Source organism: Nicotiana tabacum, chromosome 18 (genome assembly GCF_000715075.1).
Source record: "Nicotiana tabacum cultivar K326 chromosome 18, ASM71507v2, whole genome shotgun sequence".
Classification (NCBI taxonomy): Eukaryota; Viridiplantae; Streptophyta; class Magnoliopsida; order Solanales; family Solanaceae; genus Nicotiana; species Nicotiana tabacum.
Window position 1 is genome coordinate 54,021,125 of NC_134097.1, and position 10,546 is coordinate 54,031,670.

General features: G+C 34.5%; 1 protein-coding gene across 1 annotated transcript; it reads right to left on the minus strand.

The window, feature by feature from the left end:
- Nucleotides 1-523: 523 nt before the first annotated feature.
- Nucleotides 524-8,565, minus strand: LOC107760221 (protein RER1A-like). The gene is made up of 3 exons (XM_016578238.2): nucleotides 8,116-8,565; nucleotides 1,053-1,233; nucleotides 524-922 (listed from the first exon to the last, which is right to left on the minus strand). The coding sequence occupies exons 1-3, from the start codon at nucleotides 8,478-8,480 to the stop codon at nucleotides 866-868; spliced, it is 603 nt and encodes a 200-aa protein (XP_016433724.2). The 5' UTR covers nucleotides 8,481-8,565; the 3' UTR covers nucleotides 524-865.
- Between the last annotated feature and the right edge of the window lie 1,981 nt (nucleotides 8,566-10,546).

Genomic DNA, 10,546 nt, shown 5'->3' on the forward strand with positions numbered 1-10,546 from the left:
TCTTCTTGCACTTTTTTCTAGTTGTGAGAATTTGGAGGAAATCCAACTGCATCACAGGTCCTTGATACATATATTAGGATAGAAGGTAATTGTTGAATACATTAATGAACCGTTGTCTCTTTTTTTCTTCCAGGGCTTCATGATGGCTTGAAGCGCTGCCTTATGTTGGCGTTAGTTTGCGTCCTTCCTTTTTTTTTGTTGTCTAAGAAAAAGAAAGTTAGGGTAATTAATTTTTTAAAAGGGTAAATGTGTAATTTAACTTTTAACTTAAGGCCTTTTTCACTTTTAATATAGTATATATTCACTTTTAATATAGTATAGATATAGATAGATATATGTTTTGTGACTTTTCTACGTGCAGGAGCTCGAGTCTAAGTAAATCAGTTACCGTACAGAATCTCGAGTTTAAGTAAATCAGTGACCGTACAGAATGAGTCGCCATGTAAATGAGGTACTGTGTGCTTGTCCACTTCACCTAGGTTGGGGTGTGACAGGAACCAGTAAAAGCGAAGAATAAGATATCCCCAATAGATCATTAAACATTTATAACGAGTACACTGCAGACTCAGCATCTACCAGAACTTGAATAAAAGTTGTACACGCAAGGTTGGAGCAGCTCAAAAATGAATATAAACATTCAGGAGCTACTTACCCATCAAGACAAAAATAAGTACGTACATATTGCTACTAAGAGAAAAGCTAGAGTTTTAAAATCTAATAGTTGATTGATGATTATATGTCAGTGGCGTGGCTCGTTCCAATCTAGAAACCTTTTTATGGAGAAAGGATAGTTCAGTCTAGCCAAATCAGTTACCCAAAACAGATCCATGTTCTTGTCATAAAATGCCTTGATCTACTTTGAACCTCAAGGTCTGGAAACATCTGCTTCATCGATGACTGTTTCTTTCTTCCCACTGTAACGCTGTAGAAAGGAAGCAAGTCTCAGTTGTCTTCAAAATAACTAAGGTACACCGTACGGACTGACAAATTCAGGCTTGGCCATCTAGAAAGGTTACAGAAAAAATTAAACTACAAATAACTTTCATAGATACCTGTTTGCCAAATGTGAAGGGGACATATCTATATTTGATCATGTGCATTATCTGCCTCTTCATTGTCGAAATGAATAGTACAACCCAATAGAATAACAAAATTGGCCAAAATACAGGTACATCAAAAGCACTGAAGAATGTCAGCACAAAAGCGATGCAGAAGGCTTTTGTTAGCGAATACCTGTCATAGAAGCAAAGAAAAAAATCAGTTTCCAGGCAAGAACTAGTGTGTCATCATTCCTAGGACTACATGGACCAACGGAATTTGGATGGGAAACCCACTAATATAAAAATTAGGTGCATGGATGAAGTGGAACACAGTAATACTATTTAAAAGATTACATTAGAAGAAATATCAGTGATATAAAAGCTAATACCCAAAGATCTCTCTTGTGCATTACAAGAATAATAGGAGAATCATAAAAATACAAAGAACCTCATGGAAGCAGCCTATTTATATTTGACACATATGGCAGGCACTACTTCTGTCTATAACAATAAAAATCAATGTAAAACCAATATCCAGCTTTAATACAAAATATTTGCTCCCTTTTCAAGTACATTCCAAGTGAAGGTGATAGCAAATGAAGAGTTCTCCAGAGTTGCCAAGACCGTCAAAAAGCCACGCAACAACAGATATTGATTTTTTTTCCATACACACAAACCTGTAGCACTATAACATCGAGAACTAAACGAAAAAGGACATGCTCGAGAATCCTTAGGGAAGTTTAAACCCCTTCCCAACTTTTATGATAGTTATAATTTATTAATGTATGAAAAGCTCCCGGTATATAAGTATTAGTCTACAAAAGGTAGAGAATGAGAAGTTTAACTTCATCGAATATTATATGTTCTTACTATGAGACCTTGCCTTAACAGTTAACTGTATCCCATATAGCATCGATAGCCGCAAAACTTCTGTTGTTGGTTCAAAATGAATTCATAGAAAAATTCAAAAGATATTCACTGCCAAATAGATTGAAACAACACAACTTCTATCTTTCAAGAGTATAATTATGTTACTTGTTCAAGATCATGGTTTAAATAGGTCGATTATAAAACTTCCTTACAACGATGCGGCCGGTCGTTTTGTGTATTTGAGCCCAGTTTCCCCATTTGATGCTTCTCTTGTGCTTAGTTATTGTTTTGTGACTTGCGGGGATGGTTGGTTTGGCTCTGTGAAGGTTTTGGGGTGAATTGGAATACGTAGCTCTGTGGTTGGAAGATTTAGTTATAAGAGTTGATCAAGGTTTGACTTTTGTGTTAATGAACTTGGATTCATGTTTTGATGATTCCAATAGGTTTGTATGGTGATTTTGGGCTTAGCGTATGCCCGAAATTGGATTCGGAAATTCCTAGAATGATTTGGCTATTTTTGCCGAAAGTTGGCAATTTGAAGGCTTAGAAATTTCATAAGTATGACCATGGGTTGACTTTGTGGCTATCGGGGTCGGACTGTTGCTCCGAGACTTGAAATAAGTTTGTTTTGTCATGTAGAACTTGCGTGCAAAGATTGGTCTCATTACGAGTTGTAGGAAACGGACGCTCGGTTGTTATATTGAAGTTCTTAAGTTTCAAAGCTTGCATGATACATTTTGGTGTTCGATTCGTGGTTTTGTATGTTATTTTGATGTTCCGAACTTGCGAGCGAGTTCGTACGAGGTTCATGTGTTTGAGTGAACGTTTGGTGTAGGGCTCGTGTGAGTTGCGGATGGTTTTCGGATGGTTTTTGGAAAAGCTTCAAATTGTTGGTGTTGCAGACCTCGAATTTGTGAAGGTCTGCTCGCATTTGCGGACAATTGATCGCATATTCGATGTGTGGCTTAGGAGGCCAGCTTCGCATTTGCGAAGCTGGTATGGCAATTGCGATGCTCGCATTTGCGAAGGATGCTTTGCAATTGTGAGGTTTCGGGTCGTAATTGCGATGTCAGTTGCTTAGGGGCCAAGTTAGCTTTTGCGAGCGCTTTGTCGCAATTGTGATAGTCGTATCCATGAACCCCTGATCGCAAATGCAACATCCGCAACTGTTATAACTTACGCAATTTCGGGCATAGACCCATATTTTATAATACTTTGAGCCATAGCCTCAGTGAGGGGCAATTTTTGAAGAAGATTTTCATACAAAGCTATTGCGTAACTGATTTTCACTTGATTTTGATATTATATCTTGAAATCTCATGCATTTTTTACACCAAAATCAAGGAATTTGAAAGGAATTTTTGGGGGGTTTTGACTATATTGTGAAAAATAAAAATTGAGGATTTGAGTTGATTTGGACTCGATTTTGAAAACTAATCACATATTTGGACTCATGGGGTTACGGGTAGACGGGATCTACTTCTTGACTCGAGTTTTGACCGTGTGGGCCTGGGGTTGACTTTTGTTGACTTTCCGGGAATTGGGTAAAGATTGGGACTTTATTGTTTGGAATTGAGTCCTTTAACTTTGTTTGATGTTATTGAGTCTTTTTGCTAGATTTGAGCTTGACGGAAGTGATTTCTAAAGGAAACGCATTTTGGAGTATTGATTTGGCTTGTTTGAATGTAAGTATTTTGCCTAACCTTGTTTGGGGAAGGGAATACCCCTTAGAAATTGGTCTTACTTGCTTATCCGTATTATGTGAGAAGCGACGTGTACGCGAAGTGACAAGCGTGTAATCGGGTGTTATGTGTGGCTTATGACCGGATTAAGACCTTAGGCTATTAATATGCCTTAATTTATGTGCCTTGCGTGAAACATGTTTAATCACTTTGTGATTACTTGAATATGATCGCTGCAATTGACTAAGCCGTAGCCATGCTTTATATGTTGAACACCCATCCGCATTTTTATTATGTGCATGTCCTTGTGCACCTTGCTGATAAATTATAAGCTTATATCTTTGATGAAAATTTGGCATATTGATTTGTGATAATTATGGCACATGTGGACATGTTGAGCGGATTGATTGAGTATTGGCACGAGGTCTTTGCAGTACAATTGTAATTACTGTTTTGCGCATAAGGCAAAATAAGGGTGGCGTTTGCTCGGGTTGCCCATATGGCGAAATAAGGGTTGGTAATATGCGCATGTGGCGAGATAAGGGTGACATTTATTGTTATTGAACATGCGGTGAAATAAGGGTGTCATTAGTGGTTGATGTTATGTGATGATTTGGGGGTGATTTTCTTGATGATGTTCTTGTGACGAAGCGAGGATGATATTTTGATCATACACATGTTTTCTTTAAACACCGTCATGTATTTTTATGAGTTGCTAGTTGAATTTAACATGTTATTAAGTGCCTCCACTTCTATTTGATGATTTGATGTCAAAGATGAATTCTCCTACGTTGAGTTGTTATCCAATGTTCTAACGAAAATGATGATATTGTTATCCGTTACATGTTCTACTATCAGTTATTAATATTTTGCATATGTTTCCTTGACTAGTGAGTATCATATGACTTGAACCTCGTCACTACTTCACCGAGGTTAGTCTTGATATTTACTAGGTACGGGATGTGGTATACTCATACTACACTTCGACACTTTTTTGTGCAGACCTAGGTGTTGGAGACAGCGAACTTAGAGAGTGAGTGCTACATTGATCGCGAGGATTCAAGGTAGAGTTGCATGGCTGTCGTAGTCCCTCGGAGCCTCATCCTTACATTGATACTGTTATTTTCATATCTGAAATTGTATTTGAGACATTCTTATGTGTTCACTTAGAGCTCATAACTCTGTACCACCTAGTTCTGAGAAATTATATTGAGTATTGCTATTTTGGCTTGTGTTAATTCTATTTCCACTTTTATATTAGATTATGTCTTAATATCTCATGTCTTGTTGATTTAATGTTGTATAAGTGGCGGGCTTACTTAGTCTCGAAGATTAGGTACCATTACGACTCCAATAGTGGGATTTGGGTCGTGACATTCCTATATCACATTATCTTTGGCACAACGGAATAAAGTTAAAACGCATAAATCATTAATTAGATAATGAATAATAACTAGTTTTCCCGACTTTGGCTTACCTTTGGCCTTGAATAGTTTTTTTCTTAAACTTGATGATGATATTATCCGAGCTACCTTGTGGCGTACCTTGCTAACCCACCAAACAGCCTATTACATTCCACAAGCACATGTGTCAGGTAAATCTTCGTACCAAAATAGGAACAAATGGGTGCCTCAACCACTCAACTCAGCCATCCCCTTGGAAACAACTTTGAAGATCTTCAACTAACCGTAAAAGTTGTGTTGTAATCAAGGAGCAGATTTGAAATCCATAAGGAATTCAAAAGATACGCGTAGTTTAGATTGAGTGAGCTGGCATGTGAAATTTTGGGATAAGTGTTGGCTTTGTGAATATCCTCAATGTTTGTTACTTTAACCTTATGTTTATACCCCATCTGTTTTATTTTATAAGGCAGTATTTAACTGAACACAGTGTAAAAAAAAGACTTTATAACATAGCAAAAGTACTACTAGAACTAGTGCTCTTAAACATGCAATGACATTTTTATGCCTGTAAGAGCATGTCATTAAGGGGAAACCAAATTATTATTTCATTTTATGCTTCAATCATGCCTATATTCGTATTTGAACGAAGTTAAGTAATTTCATAGAATGAAAATTTAAATGCATTGGATATCTTTGTTTCTTGTGCAAGGAGGGAAGTGAGAAAGTATCTGAAGCTCGCTCGCAGTAAATAAGCGTTTTTCCCCTTAATGTAGTACCTTTAAAATTGCACAAATTTAGTTTTTCTCCATGTTATCTTTCTTTATTTTTCGTATTTGTTGTAACCCCGCACGTTAGCATCAACTTGATGCTAACTTAACTTAAAACAATTGTTTTACTGATCACAAAAGGTTCTTACATGAAAGCACTTCTCGTAAACTCAAACCTTGAGTTCAAGTTGTAGTAAAAAAACACATGGCAAGTGAAGAAAGTTGTATTCTAGCAAATAAAATTTAGCAGTCAGTTTCAAAAGTTATGTAGTGCCATGCCTTTACTCAAGTATATTCTTTATGTAAGCCAATACTTTCCATAGTGAATTATTAATGCTTAACTGGTATTAATAACAATAAGAAATGTTAACTAGTTTGAGTAGATTTTACAAGATTGCCTATAACTTACTCCTCTGTCCCATGTTATGTAAAGGTGTTTGACTATCACGAATCTAAGAAAGAAAGAAAAACTTTTGAAACTTGTGAATTAAAACATGTCATAACATTTTGTGGCTATAATCATCCTATTCAAGGTAGAATGGGCAATTAAGAGTTAAATTATTTCTATACATAGAAAGGCGTCATTTTTTTTTCCGGATACACTAAAAAAAAAAATATCACATAAATTGAAATAGATGCAGTACTTTAATATCAACAGCCAAACTTAAAACATGTGTATCCTACAAATTACTTAGACAACATTTCTTCCTAAAAAAAATTAAGAATTAAAATCCCTAGCACCAAATATTATCTTCATTTTTCATACCTCTAGATAACTATAGCAAAGTAAGGTAGTAAAAGAGGAGATTTATTTCTTTGTAGGAAGGGAAAACGGAGAAAGTTTTGAACTTTTTTTTTCTTTTGATAATCATGGTGTCCGAGCCAGCTTGCGCACACCTCGACTAATTCTAGGGGATACCTACTACCTCCCACAAGCATCAGGTACCAAATAACTATATCCACCAAGACTTGATGGGAAGAAATCACTAGCATCAAATACCAGGTAACCATATCCACCAAGACTTGAACGGATGGGAAGAAATCACCAAGGTTTTTGTCATGAGACCTCAAGTTCTCAACCAACTCTATTGAACTTCTTTTCTTTTTTTGATAAATAGAACAAGCAAATAAGCCAACCTTTTGCTTTTTCAACAACAACAACTATGACTGACTTCCAAACAAGTTGGAGTCGCTATATGAATCCTCACTGACCATGTTACTTCCTTTAAACTCATCCCATGCATAGGAAAATTTGAAGTGTATTAATGGTTAATTTTACACAATTTCGTTGCACATAAGAATTAAAAACCAAAAAAGTCATTTTTTTCAAGGGCAAAAACTGCATAACCACATCTAGAAGGGGCGCCCATCAGCGAGGGCAATGATAACATGGCATTTTCATTTTATAAGGGGCTCTCCTTTAGACATAGGTTAGGCGATGCCCCCCTGCATCTCTCTGGTTTGACCTGGTGGCAGTGAACGTGTTGGTCCAAGGCTCAAGTTAAGACCATTAGCTTTCCCCATTTTAAGCTCTCCTACTTTTTTGCCACATTCATAGGTTGTCACGCAAAAGATAAAAAAAAATAATAATAATAATCTAAAGATGATATCTTCAATTGCACAACAGTTGCAATGATCAGTAAAGACAACAAATGATTATAATAGCCAACCAATAACAACTACGCAGGTCTGAAGATTCACACACTTACAATAGACCAGGGAAAAGTCATGGCTGAGCAAATCTTAGCTATGATGGCAAAATAATGTAGGAGCAACAACATTATTTTTACTAAGACACTACATTGATGTACATGAAATAAATTGAATACTTGGGACACAGGCACACCGCATCTAAGGCTGACCCAAGTATAATCAACTTTGTAAACTTCCCAAAAAGTATTTGTCCAGACAATTTTGCAAAAATACTTCATACAAATGCAGTATATATCCAAAATGATTCTTTGCAAGAGTTAAATTACCACCAAGCGAATGCTTCTAGAACGTATTAAAGGACCGAGCTTTAGTGCATTTGAAAGTTATTTCTTAGTTTTATTCGCAATTCAACACATTTATTTTTACGAAAATAGTCAAATTAACTAAAGAAGGATATAGAAACCAATGTTCATCGTGCCAGTGTGAAAAGAACAGAACCGTCAGAACTCAATTTCTGTGATCCATAAATCAATAAAGGAAGAGTCAATCCTAAATCAGTAATACTCAATCATATGAAATTCCGCTCTATTCATCCAATTAAATTTCTAGGAAACCAATTGAAAAATGCAGAAACTGATTCGATCAAATTACGAAATAGATCCAAACGGACCAAAACAAATAGTATTCAAGAATTACGCACCAGAATTTAAACTCAGGGAGGCGACGAACGAAAGGGCGAAACTCATCGGAACCGCGGGTGGGGAGGGAAGGACCAGGACCATCGGCGAGTTCCGGATCCACTTGAGGGGAAAGGAAGGCGATCAGCAGCTGAAGGATGTAGATTCCTAGTCCGTACGTGATGATGTAGAATCCTTGAACGAAGTACACGCGTACGGCATAGATCAAAGCTATCACCGAAAAGGCGATCCAACGGTGGCGGACATGCGGCGTTGACCTATCCAGAAGGTGCTGGTACCGCTGAGATACGGTGAAGAACCACTGCGACACGGTGGTCGAAGGTGAGGATATACAGTCGCCGGCGCCGGTTCCTCCACCGACATTCATCTTTTTTTAAAGTAAATTAATTCCCCTTAGAGTTTGTTAATACTATTCTTTCTTTTCTCTTTTTTTTGCTTTATTTCCAGTACTGGCGAGGATATCCCGGGCCCAACAATTTATTTATTTTTTGAGAACTTAAGGGGCTTTTTCGTATATTAGTTTCTATATAGGTATTTCACATGTAACATCCCAACTAAGAGAAGAAAGATGAAAAGAAACAAAAAAGAAAAAGATGATTTAAGAGAATAAATTCAGAAGTGTACAATACAATAGGCTTGATTAATGTTCATTTCATGCAACTTATGTCTAATGAAGATATTAAAGACATTACATTTGTAGGTAATACATAGCATGCATATTTTATTATTAGTATGAACGTTTAATTGTTATGTTCTAAGTAGCAATTAATGATCATTTTCTCTTTTACTGCACATAGTTATTTTTCACTCATTTTCCTCATGGTAGAATAGTAGCCAGGTTTTATTACCGATAAATCAAAATTTTATTACCTATTCCTAAAAAAAGAAGATTGGAATACCAATAAGCGTCAATTATTGTATTTACTCGATCTCTGACTCATTGTTTATGAATATAGTGGGTAAGGAAGACTTTTGTGGGCGTATGAAAAGACTTTACAGATTGAACTACATAAACTTGCTCTTTCTTGTGACTTTTTTACGACAGGAATGTGAAGAAATGTTTATTCTTTGAAAATATTAATAAATATATAAATAATCTATTAATAATGTATGTTAGCCTTGCATTCTATTTACAAATACATATATTTGATCATCACTCTTTTCTCTCCTCCTCTTTTTGTTTCTATTTTTCCTTTCTCTTTAGCTTATAATATTAAGATTTAAGTTTTAGTAGGTAGATCTCAATTAATATATCATTTTATTATTAAAACTAAATATTTTACGTGATTTAATAACGATAACCAAATCGATGTAAGTAATTTTATCTCGTATTTATGATTATTTATGGTAGTTAATACATATCTAATTTAAACTTGTTATTCTCTATATTTATTCTCTTTTAATTTGAAAACTAAACTCTAATTCTTCTTGTACATACATTTAAATAATGACATCTATTTTTTTCACTTCAATTGAAGCAATATTGTGATTACATGAAAGTCTAACTACAAGGTTGCAATTCATTCCTAGAGTGAACAATTCTATTTTACGATTTTCACTTTTTTTTATATTAGAAGCGGATTTTAATTCTTAAATGTTTGTGTCACGAACTTAACAGCCCACAAAATATGTTAGACCTTTATCACATTAATTTATTCATCATAGTATGGCTTGGTATTCTTGTAAATTCTTTTAAGAGTGTGTAAGAATAATTATTTTATGATGGAGTACTCAAAATTCCATTTACACGAACTCCACTCCAAATAATTACTATGTTTCTATAGTTAATTAGTTTAGTGGTGCCTCCAACTCTTTGTTTTTTACGGAAAAAGGTTCAAAATGCCCCTAAACTATGGAAAAAGGTTTAAAATATCCTTCATTCACCTATTGGGCTAAAAATACCCCTTCATCCACCTTTTTTGGTTCACTTATGCTCTTTGACCGTTAGGTAAATGTTGAATTAAAAATAATTACTTAAAAAAATATTTTTGTTTTTTTAAATTAATGCATCAGTAGTTCACTAATTTAGTAAAGTCTTCTTCTTCTTTTTTCAGTTTTTACAAAAAACAATTCAATTTTTACAAGAAAAAAATAATCATTTTTTTAGTTTTTTAAAGTATTTCTTTTAAAAGATGAAAAAAATATTGTAAAAACAGAAAAAAATTGTTTTTAATAAAATATTTTTGTTTTTTAAAAACTGAAAAAATATTTTGAACAAAATATTTTAGTTTTTGAAAACTTTTTTTTCAGTTTTTTAAAGCATTTTTTTTGTAAAAACTGGAAAAACAAATTTGTAAAAACTGAAAAAACTATTTTCGTTTTTTAACAAAATATTTTAGTTTTTAAAAACTGAATTTTTTACAAAAAAATGAAAAAAAAATATTTTTGTAAAACGAAAATATTTTTTCCGTTTTTAAAACACGAAAAAAAAAT

Excerpts from the sequence above, each read along its gene's own strand:
- LOC107760221 (XM_016578238.2), bottom strand. The coding sequence starts at position 8,480 with ATGAATGTCGGTGGAGGAACCGGCGCCGGCGACTGTATATCCTCACCT. Across the intron at positions 1,234-8,115 it reads CTCCCTGAGTTTAAATTCTG|GTATTCGCTAACAAAAGCCT; the intron begins GTGCGTAATTCT and ends CTTCTATGACAG. Across the intron at positions 923-1,052 it reads CCTTCACATTTGGCAAACAG|CGTTACAGTGGGAAGAAAGA; the intron begins GTATCTATGAAA and ends TCCTTTCTACAG.